Source organism: Dendrobium catenatum, unplaced genomic scaffold (genome assembly GCF_001605985.2).
Source record: "Dendrobium catenatum unplaced genomic scaffold, ASM160598v2 fragScaff_scaffold_772, whole genome shotgun sequence".
NCBI classification, from domain to species: Eukaryota; Viridiplantae; Streptophyta; class Magnoliopsida; order Asparagales; family Orchidaceae; genus Dendrobium; species Dendrobium catenatum.
The window spans coordinates 1950392-1969257 of record NW_021319234.1 but is presented as its reverse complement, the minus strand read 5'-3'; the positions used below and the strand labels follow the sequence as shown (position 1 = coordinate 1969257).

At 36.6% G+C, this 18866-nt stretch overlaps 1 protein-coding gene across 1 annotated transcript in view; it reads right to left on the bottom strand.

The window, feature by feature from the left end:
- Positions 1-285: 285 nt before the first annotated feature.
- Positions 286-18866, bottom strand: part of LOC110102237 (fructose-bisphosphate aldolase-lysine N-methyltransferase, chloroplastic) — a 28801-nt gene continuing 10220 nt past the window's right edge. Inside the window, exons 7-10 of the mRNA XM_028696562.1 lie at positions 9075-9252; positions 5731-5842; positions 369-449; positions 286-323 (exon numbers count right to left, since the gene is read on the bottom strand). Of these exons, the coding sequence (XP_028552395.1) occupies positions 286-323; positions 369-449; positions 5731-5842; positions 9075-9252 (409 nt within the window). The remainder of the gene's footprint in view (positions 324-368; positions 450-5730; positions 5843-9074; positions 9253-18866) is intronic.

Here is an 18866-nt window from a genome sequence, read left to right as displayed (position 1 = left end):
GATTTACTATCAGCATGAACACTTAGCTCTCAAAAAGAAAATAGTCCAGTGAAAGGAACCATTTGTACCTTAATATCTAAATTCAGCATTAAAAACCTTCAATTGAGCTAATTATTTCCCACTTTTTTCCAGCGGACACATCAGTGTGGCATACAATATTTCTTTTTTCTTGTTTCTGCAATGATATTGAGTATCACCGATATTTTTATTAAATTGATATCATATATTTAAATCACTTATAGCATTAAACAAAGAAAAAATAAATCCCAGTGCAGCATTGCAAATTCACATGCATCCCATCATAATGAAAAAAGAAGGGACTCCTAAAACAAAATGCAATGAAAATTTCAAGTTTGAAGAAGATATACCAAGCAAGAGATACATTGAAGACGGAATACCGGTCAAGGATCCCATCTGATCAACATCCCAAGTTGCTGCTGGCTTCAAACCTGGAGGAAAGCATCCGCAGACAGATCATACCCAAGTGCATATAACCCAAGAAGGTGACTAACTCTATTCAAAGTTAATCTAATCATGGTTATAAATTCTAAATGTAAGAGTTTTAAACTTCAAATGATCTCAACACCCTATAAGAGCAGAAATGACACTTATTTTGATACTACAAAGCCATTTAAAAAATTTTGCATATCTATGGAAACCAAAAACTGACAATATTATACTTTTAATTGCGAGTAGATTAAAGAATAATTAAATAAGATTATCATAATCAATTAAAATTAGGAATTTAAACGTAGTTTGTAAGGGTAAAAAATAGTTGGTTTCGGGAACATGTGTAAAACCCGAAAACGACGATCGTAGGTAGTGCGAGCAAAAGATATAGGGAGCCTATATCTCCTGATCACAAAAGACACGACGGACTTCTACGGACGAAAAATGACTAAAGACGAGGAAAGAGACGAACAAACTCTTACATTTCAAATTAAAGAAGTAAAAGAAATTAAAAAACACAAACTCGACTCGAAATAAAATGACGACACCCTAAAGTTGCTGCACTTAGAAGAAAGATACAGGTGGAGTGACACTTGCGGAGAGACGAAAGAGGTTAGAAGCCCGAGAAGAAAGGTTGGAAAGAGCTCGCAGGATTTCCGGAGGGGATGAGAAAGAAGGGTGGAAAGAGCCCGCAGGATTTCCAAGCAACCCACAGGTTAACAGATTTTTTCAAAAAATCACTATGTCATTCAACTTCTTTAAAACATTACAATACCCCTTCATATATATAGGTATGAAAGGGGAAGACTAAGAGAAACAAACATTTAATTCTAACGCAAAAAACTAAGCATCAAAAGCATGGGAAATCCCTCCAAGCTTTCGGAAATCACCCAAACACAGGAACCGAAACAGCCAGCGCGGGAAAGAAGCAGGCCAAGCGGAACCGAGGAGCCACGGTCACGGGAGAAGAGCCCAGGCACGGGAAAACCAGCGGCCAGCCGGAGTTCCAAGAGGCAAACACGAAAAAACAAAAAGCCATGGAGGAAACCAAGGAGTCACCTCATGGGAAAAGCAAATTCTTGGAATTTCAAAGGCCGGTTTGGAATTCCAAGAGACAAACATTAAAACAAACATAAAAAGCATAAAATTACATTAATTAAAAGATAATAAATGAACTAAAATGTTAGCTCATAATGAGCTAACCCTTAGTTCAATAAATGAACTAAAGTCCAGCTCATAAATGAACTAAAAGTTCAGCTCAAATATGTTAAACTACTAGACTCAAGGGAAGCCAAAATTTGATTTATTTTGGACTAGTGTTGACCCCCCTTTGTCTACATCAGTAGGTCATCGCACGCATTTCGATGCATCGCGACGAAACTTAAGTGAAAATTCAAAGTTAACAGACTTCGACGAAAGTAATTTTATAAAATTCTACATAAATTTTTGATCAATTTGATATATAGAACATATAGTTAATTATGTGTATTTTGGGAGTAATAAAATTTAGAAGTCTAGAAATACCTAAACTACCATTACTTATTTCTTAAGTTGGAATTGTTTAAGTGAGGGTAAAAAGGTCTTTTAGCAAACCCTTTCTCCCTAATATAGCAAACCGACCCCTCCACCTCTCATTTCATTCGGCCAAACCGAGAGGAACAGACGGACTGAGCGGACAATAGGGGAGACGGATTGGCGATGGTCAAGGCTCCGGCGGCGATTTTCCGGCAAGAAATTTAGTGCAAATCGAAGAGGACGACAAAGGGAATACTAAGGTATGATTTATATAAAGCTAATCCTTCTAAATCTCAAGATTTTTGGAGAGGAAAAATCTATGGTTTTTCTAAAAATGTGATTTTTCTTCCAAATTTTTTTGCAAAATTAATAGGGAAGATTTAGGCAAGTGATTTACCGATGGAAACGAATTTTTCTCAAATTATTTTGAGTTTTGAAAGATTAGGGTTTTTTCAAATTTATGATTTTTAAGCAAACCTTTTTATAAATTTTGTTCCTTATGATATAAGAAGTGCTTTAATAATGAAAAATTTGATTTTTAGGAACTTAATTTCCTAATTAATTAAATTCGAAAATACATAAGATAATTATCAAAATATGTTTAGGAACAATTTTGGAGCGTTAATTTGATAAAATTGAGGATTTAGGGTTTTCAAAAATTAAGAATTTTATTAAATCCGAAAATTAAGATTAATTTATTTAAATTTCATTAAGTGTCGTAGGTAATGAATATTGAGAAGTGAAGGGTTTAGATAATTTAGAATAGTTTAGAATTTGATTTAAAAAAAATTAAGGAAGATTCTTTTTTGTGAAGATTTTTTTTTTTTGGTGACATGTCTTTTTATGCAATTATTAGGTTGTGAACTTTAAGGAGATCGAGGTGTGTCAAAGTGATACTTTGAGGAAGTATCGTGCTTGGGTTAAGGTAGGTATTCATATTTATTGTAAAAATTTCATAATTATATTTTGTACATTTATTCAATACAAATAGTTGGAATTTTCATGTTCTACGATTTACGAATTTCATTTTGGGCAAATAATATGTTCAAGTCTTTTATTTCATTATGTTAGTGAGCTTTCATATTATGTTTAGATTCAAGGTTTTCATGCTTTAAATAAATGATTTTTTATTCATAAGTATTTCTCTTTAAATCATACGATTGACTGAATATAAATCATAAATTATGATATAAGACTGTACATGCTGATGCGGAGTGCCAAAATGGTAAAGGAACTCGAAAGGGTCAAATGGTAAAGGGACTCGAAAGAGTCAAATGATAAAGGGTCTCGTTAGAGCCAATGGTAAAGGAAGACCAAATGATATAAAATGTGTACCTGATCAATACAAAAATTTATGGGCACATCCGAGACGGGTGATATAATAGACATTATGCATAATATATTTTATGTATATTTTATACACAATATAAAAGTTGATGTTTGAGGAAAAAGATAAATTAAAGGTTTATGAATGAGGAAAATTTATGAAAAATTTTCTTATATGTAATGTTATGAACTTATGCATTATTAACTGTTGTTTCAAGTTTTATTATGAAAATATGTTTTATTATGATTTTATGGAAATTTTTATGAAAAATATGAATTACCTGTTGAGCGAGTAAGCTCACCCCAGCTTATGGGAATCTTTTTAGGAGAACCATCTGGAAAATAATGACAACGAGACGACATTACACCTACTGTCATAAAGGACCTCAGGAAGAAAGGTTTTATGTTTTCTATTATGAGTTTGAGTTAGTGGTTTGTATCTGAGAAGTCTGTTGGAGTTTATATAAATGTTAACATTTATTGTTTTTAGTTATTATGGTGAGAAGAAACAAATTAGAAAAACTTTTAGTTGATGTTTTTAGTGGCTCTTTCTTATTATGTGATGAAGATGTTCATGTTATGTTATAAAAGAGTAAATGAAATTGTTTATAATTTATTTATGTTTTCCGTACGACTGACGGTTCCCGCCCCGTTATTTCGGGCTAGCCAGGCTAGGTCATGACAACATGAGACCTATGGTTTCAGCAATTGTGATGTGGCGTGTTATTAAGATTCATCTAATTGATCGAAAGAGGGGAAGTAATCAGAGGTTATCTTGCAAAGTTCCCAGTAAAGTAAATTCTAAGCTGATATAAAGACAAGTAATCGGTCAAAAGAATCACATGAGTGTTCAGGACAGGATGTTCATACAAATCTAAACTACTGACTGGTTGAAGGATGTAAAGTCCAAATTAAAAAGATTATACAAGTAGATCATAGGATGTCCATGGTTTAAAATTGCGCAATGTGAGGCTCGCCTTTGCGCAATTCCAGTAAAAAACGCCTCGAGCTTTTTTTTACGAGGCTTGCGCCTCAACTTGGTTGAAGCCCGCCTCGCCTCACTAGCATGAGGCTTACGCCTCATGCTACATATATTAAAACTTACATAAATCTTGAAATAAATGCTCGACATTGGACTCTATAGAAGGAATAATTATTAGGTCCGGACGTCGAACGTAGCTCTACATCCGGGCGCCAATAACATGTCGCCACGTGCTCTTACTCTTTACCGCACGGCCCGACGACCCGACCCGGACCGGAACCTGGTATTGCTATATTCGGGTATTGCTAGGTATTGCTCGGTATTGCTTGGTATTGCTAGGTATTGTTCGATATTGCTAGGTATTGCTTGCCAATGATGAGAAATACCGAGCAATACCTAGCAATACTGAGAAATAACTATCAAAACTGGGTTATTGCTCGGTATTGCTCGGTATTGCTAGGTATTGGTCTTGACAGAATGGTATTTTTTGTTATTGTCAAGAAATACCGAGCAATACCTAGCAACACCCCGATCTGCACAAATCAGCCAATACATAGCAATATCGGGTCCGGGTCGGGTCGTCGGGTCGCGCGGTAAAGAGTAAGAGCACGTGGCACCATTTTACTGGCGTCCGAACGTAGAGCTACGTCAGGAAACCAGACCTAATAAAAATTCCTATAGGAGAGGAGGAATGGGAAAGAGCAGTTCACCATAATGATGATTCAAATGAAGAAACCCTTAGTGACGACAGTGCTGATGACTTATGAGTTCTTATGTGATATGTCATTGCTATTTATTTTTTGAAATCGGGGTTATATGTTAATGAAAAGAATATTGGGATTTCGGAAAGATAGAATTTTGAGTTGAACTATATTTCATGTTGTCTTATTATTGAGATATTTTGATTTCACTTCATATCTTATGCTTTTTTATGTTTTATATTATTTACTCATTAGTACATAACAAATTTATCTTTTTATGTTTACACAATCTTTTGATTTTGAGGCTTACGCCTCAAAACGTCTTGAGGCTTACGCCTCGCCTCACGAATGAAAAACGCCTCAATACCCGAATACGCAATTTTAAACATTGACGAAGAGTAAGAAGAAATAAAGCAACATTACTCAAAACTAATTTGGTAGGCATCGCAGATTTTTCCTAAAACTAATGAATTCTAACTTCAAATTGCTTGAATATGTATTTAAGCATTTTAGATTTGAAATGAAATATGCAGTAAGTTGATCAACTAATTTTCCAATAATAAGAAGCTCTGGCAGACCAATTATGCAAGCGTGAACCAAATTAGCCAGCTTAAGACCTGAACAACATGATTGATCAGCTTAAACAAATAACATATCAGCTTAACCAAAAAAATGTACAATTCCTTTTATCATGTTTCATCCAAATTTGATGATAAATAAGAAAGGTTCAATATAAATACTGGTTTTTTAGTATACCATGGTTGCAGAAATCAATACCAGGAACTAGACCCTCAACCCATACTGTCTCTCCAGCTTTTGAACTGGAAGTGTCAACACTACTTTCCTTGCAAAACAAAATACTATTATCCTACAATGCAAGAAAAATACCCATTAAAAGAATAGCAAAAATGCATACGGAACCAAGAAAATATCAACTTCAGATTTTACATCATATATATGTTTGCTCAAGAAAAATGACTTTATGCATGAACTCCGCTTTTTAGGCTTAGGGTTCCATTTTCCTTAAGGTAGATTGACTTTTAATTAACCAAATTTTCCACGGTGATCATATCAAGGTTTATTTAACTTTGAGTCCTTACATACTATGAGCGCAAGCCCTCATATTTAATTATCCCTCTCATTTCTTGGGAGAGCACTCTCGATTAAGGATAAGTTATTTTAGCATAGCTCTAGAATTTTAAGTAGAATAATCTCGTTTGTGGGGGATAGGGGTAGAATCGATCAAGATCTCATGGTTTTGTCATTCCGGAAATACCATAAATTTCAGCCTATCAACGCTAACAAATCATTGGTTACAATATCAAGCATCAAGGGAATATAATTAGCAGTCATGGGTTGCCACCTCTCGGAGATCTCTAGTAGGCTGACTGATTGTGATATTAGTTTTGGTTTTATTGTGGTTTAAGTTTTGGGACTTATATCTATTAGAATGCTCATTACTTTATTTAGTTTGGGGCTTATGGCTCCTTTTAAGAGTTACCCAGTAGTTTAGTTTAGTTTGGGGTTTTGCTCCTTTTAGGAGTTGCCCATCAGATTTGAGTTAGGATGGGGCTTACTACTTCTCTTAGGAGTTGCCCGTTAGATTTATTTAGGATGGGGCATACGGCTCCGCTTAGAGTTGCCGTTAGATTTATTTAGAATGGTGTTTATAGCTCCGCTTAGGAGTTGCTCTGAGATTTTAGTTGAGAGGTAAGACTTATGGCTTCACATAGAAGATGCCTATGAATTTTAGTTGAGGTTAGAACTTGTGGCTTCACTTAGAAGTTACCTATGAATTTAGTTTAGGGTTCATTATTTCGCTTAGAATTTTCCCCTAATGAATTAATTAAGAATAGGTCTGACTGCTTCATTTAGAAGTAGCCTATTAGATTTAGATTTAGAGTCAATTATTTGATTTAGGTTTCATTACTTCACTTATAAGCTCCAATAATAAATTGGTTAAAATTAAGATTCAGTGTTTCATTTAGACTTGGTTAGAAAATATTAGAAATGATCTTTCTTTATTAGATTTAAACGAGAATTTGACTTTTAACAGAACACAATGGCGAAAAAGGATTCATGTAGCCGACCCCACGTAGTGGGACAAAGGCTTGATGTTGTTGTTGTTGTTGTAGTGTTTCATTTAGAAGTTACCTAAAGGTTTGATTTAGCGTGAATTTGAAACAGTTAGTTTTGCACTTTTCTTATGCCCAAACACCGTTGCTTTTGTTCCAATACTTTTACTTTTTACTTTAGCACTTTGAGTACTTTTGTTTTTGCTTTAGCACTATTATTATTATTTTTTAGCATGTTATGTCGCCTCTAATTTGCATTTACTTGCTTGCCAACATGTATTAGAGCCAGCATCAATTTGAAGTTTTAGTTTTGTTTTGCTTTTGTTGTGGATGTTTGTATTTAATGTTTCGTGTAGTTGGATGATTGTATTAAAGTATTTTAGTACAAACTCTTACTTTTTTTAATTAATTAGTTTATTGAATTTTCTTTTTAAATTAATTAATTAATTTAAAGGAATTTTAATTACTTGCAAAATTTTATTAATAATTAAAATTAACTTATTTTTTATTATTTTTAAATTAAATTATTAATTACCATTTAAATAAAATCAAAGTTTGAATTAATTAAGATTATTTTAAATAAAAATTTTAATTTAATAATACTCTCAAATTGCTCTTGAACTATTTTCCAGAAGAATTTTGAAAATTCGATAGCCTCCAAATGTCCCCTCCCTGCAAAGGAAAGTTAGGAAAGCTCTCATCTTTCAATCCGCTCAACCGAATTAAACATACGATGGCGCGATGTCTTCAAGAAGATTATCCCTAGCATAGGTCTATGCTTATATAAACATCCTCTGATAAATCTTTATAATCACGAATTGTGGACGAAAGTCGGGTAGACGGAACGGTGGTTGATTCGGTCGGAGAAGGAGACGGGAGCGAGATTAGGTAGGCGGATCACGAGAGGAACAATGACAAGAGTAGGAGTGCAGGACGCGGGACGCATGCTGGACTGCGGGTCTGCAGTTGGGCCAAGGGCACGGGCTGGACGCCAGGCGCAGGATCGAGATGGGAGTGTCAGATGGGGAACTGAGCTAGGACGTCGGACGCAAGATCTAGCTGGGACACCAGGAGCAGAATCGGCCTAGGAAGTCGGGTGCAAGAGTGGATTGGGAAGTCAAACACGAAATTAGGTTGGGAAGTATGGGCGCGGGAGCGGACTGGGAAGTCGGGGCATGGGATCAGACTGGGAAGCACAGGTGCAAGATAAGGTTGGGGGTTGTGAGCGGATTGTGCTTGCCTGTGTATAGGGATGTCAATATTTGACACGGCCCGAAAATCCGACCCGAACATTACCTAAAATTTTTGGGTTCGGGTCAACATAAACCTAAACTGGGTTGGGTTCAAATTAGGGATTTCGGCCCGTTCGTAAAACCGAGTTAGGTTCGAGTTGAACCAGAAACTCAAAATTAACCCGGTTTGACCCATTTTTAATTGATTTAGGAGGGTTTTAAAAGATTGTTATGAAATAAGCAAATGCTATTTCCAAAAAATAATAAACCATGTTGCCCAAACTGAATTAAGCTTGGTTTATTTTAAATTGATTGAAGTAAATCTTACCTTAATTTGATTTAGGTTTAAATAAATCGAATTAAATAAAACTATTTTAGTAAAATATAAAAGAAACGGGTCGGATTCGGGTCCGAAAACTGACATGTTTGCAAAAACGGGTTGGGTTAAAAAGTGACAGGTCAGATTCGGGTTCGACCCGAAACCTGCTTTTAACAGCCCTACCTACGTAAGAAATTGAATGTCCCCCTTCTATTTGTTTGTTGCTTTTTTGTTATGTAAAGCCAAAGAATTAGGTTATTTTGTGAAATGAGGTATCTGTCCAGGTTTTATTTATTTATTATTATTATTTTTAGTTTAATCAATTTAACAATATATAACTCCACGCATCAATCATTAATATATAAACCTAAATGTACATATAAGCATAATCACATAAATGCTTATAGAAGCATGCTAAAGCATAATGCAACAATGAAGCGAGGCAAAAAAATAAATGTCAGTAGAAATAACAACCCTGCATGTTCCACCACTTCTATCATCAGTTGTTTCACCAGCCATCTCAGCCTTGAAGGCCCCACAATGACCAGTATGGCAAGCAGGATTGTTGCTTTGATCTCCAAATGATTCAGGGAATACATAAGAACGAGGAAAGGGAATATTCAAAGCCCGAGTCCAGAATATTGAGTATGCCCTGTTACAGTGTGCGTTGGATTCAGTTAAGCTAAAGCTTAGAAATAATGTTTTACCACTACATAACATCACCAATAGAACTCGTGAAAACTGCTAACATAAAAAAGAATAATATAAACTAAAGTATATAATGATGGAGCACTTTGGTAGAGCACAAATTTAAATTTTAAAATTATATAATAGATGTTCCTCAATATGTTTTAAAACCAACCGTAGTCAATTTTCATAAAGGTAGACTTCACCAACATACTTCTTTTTAGGGCTTAATAGCAGATGGATGAACATTTTCATTAAGCCAGCATATCCTACAGTTCCCTTTATTTATATGCAAAGTTGAATGCACGTATTTATTCACGGCTACTGTTAAACTCACAATTAAACATATTTCTTAACTAGAACCTAGAGGCAACGCAAAATAAAATACAGGGACCATAATTTTATATTTCAAAAGGCTGAGCAAAGTAAAACAAATAAAGATGGATCACTTGGGTTAAAATATAGAACTGACGGATGTTCCACAATATGATTCAAAGCAAACAAGTTTAGTTTGAGAAAGGGTAAATTCCATCAACATCCGTTAAGGTCTAAACAGCAACCGGGTCACAATTTTTCTAAAGCCAGCAAATCATGTAGATCCCTCCATTTTAATGCCAGAATTCATGCAGGTCTTTGTTCATGACTATTATTTAAATTCACAATCAACATAGTTTTTTTTCTTTCTATAACAAATCTAAATTAGAATACGGAAGCCTACAGCCGATTTAACCAAAAACTTTAAAACATGACGTTAGAGCCGTCTGGTAGACTACTAATTTAATTTTTACAATTATACAACTGGCGTAAGTTCCTCAACATGCACATTAAACCAATCATAATTTGTTAGCAAAATGATAAAGTGCACCTCGAGGCTGATAGCAAGTCTCCAACATTTTTGAAGTCAATATATAGATCTCTTTTTTTATTTATTTTTTGCCAAGCTGCATGCAAGTCTTTATTCCTGACTATTGACAGAACCACTTGAATCTGACCTCTCCTATGCTGATTTTGTCCCCGATGTTGTACCCAATTTCTCTCCATAATCACAAACTATCAGAAGTCGCTTAGCTCAACAAACATTGTAACTAAACTTTGATCATGTATCAAACATGTGTCATGACCCAGAATCCAAGGAAAATCTGGTGTTCACACTCTTTTGGAGCTTTCCTTATGGCAGTTAAGCTAAAGGAAAACGGTAGATTATAAGAACAGAATATTTGCTTCTGCTTGACCCAATACTCCAATAGCTTAGCACCAGTCAACCTAAGAGCAAGAAAACTGATAGATCTAGGCAGCGAGAACACCTTAGAACACAAGAAGCCAAATCATGAACATATTCTTAAACTAACTAATGACTGATTAAACATGATTAATTAGGTTAATTGATGCATGCAAATTACAGTTTATTTTTGTTTTATTGTAATTTGAATGTTATAATTTTTGTTTAGTTATTTTTTTATGCTATCCAATGATCATGAGTAGGTAGTGCTTGGGCATGGCAATCCTTGGGCGTGCAAGCTTCTTGGGTTCTTTGGTCTTTTGGGTTGCTGTTGCCTCTCGGGTTGAGCCTTGGCTGCTCGGGTTTGGGCTGTGTTCTTTGGGTGCTTCTTGGTTCCATCTCATAAATGCTTGAGCTAAAAGTTTAGCTCATTAATTTGAAAAGGTATTCTACTTGTTAAGCTCATGAAGTGGAGTTGGAACTTTTCTCTTCCCCTTCTTTGTGCCCCCTCGATTTCTTCCTGGTACTGTTTCCCGTGGACACTGGTACGAAGATTTGGCGCATCTATCACATGAGGCGTCGTAAATCGACGGCTATTATTTAAATCTTCATTTATGATTTTTTTCTGAATTTTAGTTCTTATTTAATGTATTTCCTGTTTTACCCCTAGGGCAATTTATGTGAGTGTTGTGGCCCAAGGGGCAATTTTGTATTTTGAGTTTTCTTATGTTGTGGCCTATATGTAGGGCCTTAAGCTATTGTAATAGTGATGGATGATTAATATAAAAAAATTATGTTCCACACTTGTGTTCTTGTGAAGATGACGATAATGAGATTTCTATGGGAAGGAATCGGAGTTTCACCAGCCGCAGGATGGGTCCGGGCTCGTGACTTGAAGTCCCTTGGAGAAGGGCAAAGCATCACCCGTCAGTCTTTGGAAGAGTCCAAGGCTCGCGGTTTTTATCTTCTATCTTTGTTTTTGTATTTGTTCCTTCTTATTGCTCCTAGCAGTCATTTTCTTCCTCCTCCCCTCTCAACCCCTCGGCCAAACCTTCATACCAAGCTCCACAAATTTTCCTCATAACCGCCAGCCACCTCACCAGAAAATTCTCAATCATCCCGCCGGCCCTCCCACTAGCCGCCGACCTCCCCTTCATCCACCGCCCCTCCTCTCCGTTAATCGCCGGCTCCTTTGCCACCACCTCTCGTATTTTCAATTTTGAAATTTGAAAATTTGGTGAGTTGAAAGTTTCCAAATTTGCCCGGTGCCAAATTAGGAAAGTTTCAATGAGGTTTCAATTTCCAAATTTGAATTGAATCGGAGTTGAAATTTTTTGTCATTAATTAGTTTGAGCGGATTAGGGAACCCATTACACTCTCCCCAAACCCCTTCCTCCCTCACCATGCCGCCGGCCCCCTTGGTGGTCCCCTCTCCTTTAATGCTTCATTAAGGGATTTGATTGCATGCTATTAATTTTGGGAAGAGTTTCAAAATTTCAAATTCAACTAATTTGAAATTTTAATTCTTTCCTAATTTATCATTCTATTTTGGGAAAGTTTCTAACTTGACACTATTTTGAATTCAAATTTAAATAGAGTCAATTAAATACTTTCCTAAGTTCCAATCCAATTTAAGCAAGCTTGTACACATGGCACCCAATCCCAATCCCCCATGATCTTGCCGCCGCCCCCTCTTCAATAGCCCAGCAAATTCCATTTAATTGTTTCCTAATTCTACGTCCATCCTTTTGGAAAAAATTTCAATTCCCGTAATAGTTTTGTTCCTCACATCCAAATCCTCAAATCTCCATTTAATTTCTTTCCATTAGTATTATTCTCAACTTGGACAGTTTGATTTATTTCCAAATCACAGAATTAATATTTGGCTGAAAACCCCACATCCCCTCATTTAATTCCTTCCCAACTCATATTTTTCCCGTTGGAATTAAATCCCAATTTCCTCTCATGCTCTGCCGCCCCCTCCTCTATCCTAATTGCACTAGAAAAGCTTTTCTAGTGCAGAACCTGAGGCTTGGCATTTACCTTCAGCCTTCTCATAGCCATTAAGGCTTGACTCCTCCATCAAATTAGTTTTAAGACTTAGGAAAGTAATAAATTAAATTCAATTCAAATTGAATTAAATTAAGAATTTTCCTAAAATAGATGAACTAAATTAGGAAAAAATTTTGAATTTCAAATTTAGATAATTTGAATTTTAAATTGATTCCAAATTGCATTCATCCAAATTAAGAAACCCATAGACGAAGTGGGAAGTGGTGAGGCCGGCGGCTAGGGGTTAGGGCAAGCGGGTGAGGGAGGGATTGGTGTGGGGAAATTGGGTGGTGGGAGGAGGATTCAGTGGGAAGGGGTGGTGGCTAGGTGGAGGAGGATTAGGTAGCCGGCGGCAAGGGTTGGGAAGGTCTTGGCCGACGACTAGAAAGCGGAAGATGGGGTTGATGAAAGATGAAAATAAGAAACCACGAACCCGGCCATCTCCAAGGTTGGTGGGTGATCCAAGTTCCCTCTCCTAGGGATTCACCACTCAAACTCTCAAGCTCTCAAGAGAATTCAAACACAGAGAAGAAAATTATCATTCCTTCATTAACTTTGAAAGAAAGACAAGGAGCTATAAATAATCTCGTACATAAGACTCAAAAATTAGAAAAGACGACAATGCCCTCGGGGCTTACATACGACATCCCTTACTAAAATGGTACAATGAGAAATTAAATAAAACAAATACAACGACAACAAAAATACGAAAATGCATAACATAAATAAAATAAATCAAAAGTACAATGACTCGATCGTGGCCGTAGATTGGCGGCCAAGCCTTTGATAAATCTTTCATGATATGATGTCCCCATCACAAATATTCCTAAATATCTCATTAATAAAAAGCCCATAAGAGTTCTTAGCTTTCAAAACTATTTTCAAACCCTTCTCTATTCATTTCCCAAGACTAAAATAATTTCTTACTTCTTCTATATATATATATATATATAGAAGAAGTAAGAAATTATTTTAGTCTTGGGAAATGAATAGAGAAGGGTTTGAAAATAGTTTTGAAAGCTAAGAACTCTTATGGGCTTTTTATTAATGAGATATTTAGGAATATTTGTGATGGGGACATCATATCATGAAAGATTTATCAGAGGCTTGGCCGCCAATCTACGGCCACGATCGAGTCATTGTACTTTTGATTTATTTTATTTATGTTATGCATTTTCGTATTTTTGTTGTCGTTGTATTTGTTTTATTTAATTTCTCATTGTACCATTTTAGTAAGGGATGTCGTATGTAAGCCCCGAGGGCATTGTCGTCTTTTCTAATTTTTGAGTCTTATGTACGAGATTATTTATAGCTCCTTGTCTTTCTTTCAAAGTTAATGAAGGAATGATAATTTTCTTCTCTGTGTTTGAATTCTCTTGAGAGCTTGAGAGTTTGAGTGGTGAATCCCTAGGAGAGGGAACTTGGATCACCCACCAACCTTGGAGATGGCCGGGTTCGTGGTTTCTTATTTTCATCTTTCATCAACCCCATCTTCCGCTTTCTAGTCGTCGGCCAAGACCTTCCCAACCCTTGCCGCCGGCTACCTAATCCTCCTCCACCTAGCCACCACCCCTTCCCACTGAATCCTCCTCCCACCACCCAATTTCCCCACACCAATCCCTCCCTCACCCGCTTGCCCTAACCCCTAGCCGCCGGCCTCACCACTTCCCACTTCGTCTATGGGTTTCTTAATTTGGATGAATGCAATTTGGAATCAATTTAAAATTCAAATTATCTAAATTTGAAATTCAAAATTTTTTCCTAATTTAGTTCATCTATTTTAGGAAAATTCTTAATTTAATTCAATTTGAATTGAATTTAATTTATTACTTTCCTAAGTCTTAAAACTAATTTGATGGAGGAGTCAAGCCTTAATGGCTATGAGAAGGCTGAAGGTAAATGCCAAGCCTCATAGAGGGGATTTAGGAAATAAATCCCAAATCCCATTGGGGGGATGGGGGGGGTGGCATGCGGAGCATTTAATGGGAGAATTAAGGCTTCCTAAATTAACTTTATGAATTAGTAAAGTAAATAAACAAATCCAACTTGAATTTAAAATTCAAATTGATTTAAATCAAGTACTTTCCTACAATAGGTGAACTAAATTAGAAAATAATTTTTTAATTTCAAATTTAGATAATTTGAATTTCAAATTAATTCCAAATTGCATTCACCCAAATTAAGAAATCCAAAGATGAGTGGAAAGAGGTGAGGCCGGCGGCTAGGGCTAGGGCTGGCGGGTGAGGGAGGGATTGGTGTGGGGAGAATTGGGTGGTGGGAGATTAGATGGTCGGTCGGCAAGGAGGGTGGGGGCCTTGGTCAACGGCTAGGTGGTGGGAGATGGGGGTTGAGGGAAGATGAAGATTGGAAACCACGAACCCGACCGTCTCCAAGGTTGGTGGGTGATGCGCCAATCTCCCTCTCCGAGGGGTCTCTCTCTGATTTCTCAAGCTCTCTCAAGAATTCCAACAAGAAAAAAAAAATTCTCAAATAATCATTCATTAACCTCAAAAGAAAATAGGGAGGGCTATATAAAGCCTCATACAAAGGACTCAAAGACAAAAGACACTAATGCCCCATTGGGCTTACATTCGACATCCCTTCATAAGAGGGTACAACGGGAAACTAAAGAAAGCAAATAAAATACGACAGCATAATTAAGAAGATACATAGGATAAATCAAAAATACAATGATTCAATCGTGGCCGTAGATCGGCGGCCACGCCTCTGATAAACCTTCCATTATCTGATGTCCCCATCAGAGAGCTTTGTCTTATGTATGCCCTAGGGGCAATTGTGTCTTTTTATTTCCCTTCTTGTATGTGGCTATTTAAGCCTTTTCCTTCCTCTTGGAGAGGGTAATGATAATAATGAATGAAAATTCCAGCTTTTGTTCACTAGATCTCTTTGTGAATTCTTGAGAGGAGAAACCCTAGGAGAGGGCCAAGCATCACATGTCAGCCGCCGGTGGATTACTGGACTCGCGGTTTGTATCCTTTGTTATTTTATTACTTTGTTTTTATCCCCCTCCTTTCCCTACTTCCACCTCTGGCCACCATCGCCAAGCCAACCAAAACCACCGGATTATCCTCCCTCCACCTTCCCACCGTCGGCCTCCTCCACCCAAAGCCCATAGTCGCCGGTCCACTCTAACTCCACCTCCACACCGCTCGGCCCATCTCCACATCCCACCACCCATCCTATTTGGCTATCCCATCCTCACCACCTCCAAACCGCCAAACTCCAACCCTAACCCTAGCCTAGCCATCGGCCTATTCCCCTCCTAGCCTCCAAAATTCAAAACCCCACATCATTACTTTCCTTCTCCACATACCCACTTTTGGGAAGATTTTGATTTCAAATATTCTATCAAATTTGAATTTTGAAACATTTCCTAACATAGAGTTCTATTTTAGGAAAGTTTTCAAGTCAAATCCAAATCAAATTTAAATTGGATTGGATTTAAGTCCTCCTTAATTTGGAATTCCCAATTAAGCAAGCATCGAATTTCTCCTTAAACCCCCATCCACCTCATCATGCTGCAGGCCGCATCATCCCCTTTCCCCTTTTTTTTCTCTCCACATTCACTCTGCCACTAATCCCCTCAATTAACTCCCTCATTTGGAAAGATTTTAGATTTCAAATTCAAATTTATTTGAATTTGAATCATTTCCTAAAATAGGAGTGATCTATTTTGGACACTTTCCACATCTATCCAATTCTGAATTTAAATGGAGATCCTCCTTTTAAGTCACTTTCCCTAATTAAGCCTATGTTTGAAAAGAATATCAAAACCCGAATCAATCCCCCCTTGGCAAGGCCTGCCCCTCTCTCTCTCCCCAAATTAATTAACACCCATTAATTGCCTTCCATTACAACTCCCCAATCAATCCCTTAGTCCCCTCAGCCCTAGCCGCCACCTCCAAGCCCCTCACCTCTCAGTTTTCCTCCTCTCGTGAACTTCTAAGTGTTGTCCCAATTTATCTGCTGCTATCCAAGACATACAGCAGGTTTCCCTTGCTGTCTGGCATTCCCAAGAGGCTTATTTTGCTGTCCCAGACCCCTCCGACTGAGTAAGCTGCTGGAGGAGTCTTCTGAATGTTGTTCGGGCTGTTATATGGTGCCTCTCAAGTGCCAAACTGCTGTTCAAAACTTCACGTGCTGCTGTTTACACCTCTCTAATTGCTGTCCAGAAGTTTCGAGCCGCTCTTCCTGAGATCCTGCCCTTCTACCATACAGAACTGCTGTCCCAGGAAGGCCAGATTGTTGTCCTAACTTTGAAGTCTAAGGAGGGTGCTGATTTGAAGCTTTCGACTACCGCCTAAGGTCTGATAATGGTGAATTCTTTTCCTGATCTCTTATCTTCCTAGTTATCCTACTATGTGGCTTAATCTATGTATAAGAAGCTTATTAATTACACTCCGCTAAAGCCTTAGAATTAGAGAGTTGATTGAGCAGACTCTAACATAATGACTAGTCTTGTTGTTAAGAAAGGGATTTTTGTTGGAACCAATCATGTATGCAACGTCACATTAATTGACAAGTCTATAATCTTAACTTCCACGCATGTGATTTGGCCTAAGCTTATTTTATCACCTTATCATTTTATCTTAGCGTTTAAATCAGCATAAGTTATATTTAATATTATTCTCTAAACATTAAGCGTGCAAATTTCTTAATCTAATCATCCTTGCATGTACGTTTCACATCCTAAATATCTTATTAATAAAAAGCCCATAAGAGTTCTTAGATTCCAAAACTATGTTCAAACCCTCTCTATTCATTTCCCAAGACTAAAATAATTTCTTCTTTATATATATATATATATATATATAATTTCTTCTCTTCCACCAAAAATCTTCAAGTGATCAGATTTCATTCACATTCACTCTCAGCACCAGAGCAAATTACACCCTAACTCTATCAAGAGTATCTTTGTTGGATGATTCCCAAGTAAAAAAAAAAACAAATTTTGTTTCCAGAGTAATAGAAAAATTTATAATTGGACCTAACATTGCTAGAGCAACAGGCTTATTACTCTAAATCTGAAATTCAAGTAGAGAAAATTAAATAAAAATAATTTTAAGTTTAAAATTTATTTATTCATCCATCACCATCTCTCATCAAACCTACGGTCAATGAAAATTTCTCAATGCCCATCATTTAACCTGCTGAAGCCTCACTAGAATGACAAACTCTCTCATCACCTTGTTAAAGCACCCAACCTATAGAGAATGACCTTCATCTCTATGCAAGGAGGGAAAAGAAAAACAAAGAAGGTGAACAATCAACATTTCTCCTGCACACCCAAGAACCCCAACTAGATTCAAGAACCGATGAAATACAAATTGGTGCTAAGAAATTCATAAATGACAATACAGATCTCCACCGCCACATTGTCTTAAGAAAATGGGTATGGTCAGTCGCCAAATAGCAAATCTATGATTCATTATTTATTAAGGGTTATAGCATGAATTTCATGTTTTTGCCACTTCACTTATTAAAATATAGATTCCAAATAAAAAATATGAAGCTTTCGAAATCCCCAAGTGAAAGAAAGCTATCATGAAAAAAAATCCACGTGTTAGAATAATGTTACAAAGGAAAGCTACTAAACTTCCACTAGAAAAATAACAAGTTGGATGCAAATTGATCTTTATAATCAAATCTTACCTAAGACTTGCTGAGATTCTTGGCCATTCAATATCTCAACATGTCCAAGTAAGTCACAAACATGTTAATGACTACCTCATTCAACATTGCGCTACTCAAGTACTCCATTTGTTTAACAGCCACTAACAGTCTCCATGCACTCACAATCAAAAGTCTGGCACACTGAGGGTACATCATAAATTAAAACTGAGTATTTTCAGTGTCAGTTTTGTCCCCCATGTAGTAATTTCTCTCTCCTAAATCAGAAGTGGCTTAACTTGACAATTCTCGTGCTTGAACTCCAAATGCATATAAAATGTCCCTAGAAAATCACACGTCCATAGTGACTCATATGTGTTTCAAAAGTATATTGACCCTACCTACAATTAGGCCCTAAATATAAGTATGAAGATACAATTGAACGAAATGATACAGTAATCCTTTCATGCCTTATTAACTGTGCATATAATATAGTAATTACTCCTAAGGACATGCACACCCGAGAAATAGTAGGACAACCATGTAAATTTCACAAAACTATGAACTCAATGCAATAAGCCAAAAATCTAGGAAGATAAATGCAATTTATCCTTTAAAAAAAAAAAGCTAGTACAAACAAACTCAAGTACAAATAATTAATAAATTTTTCATGTTAA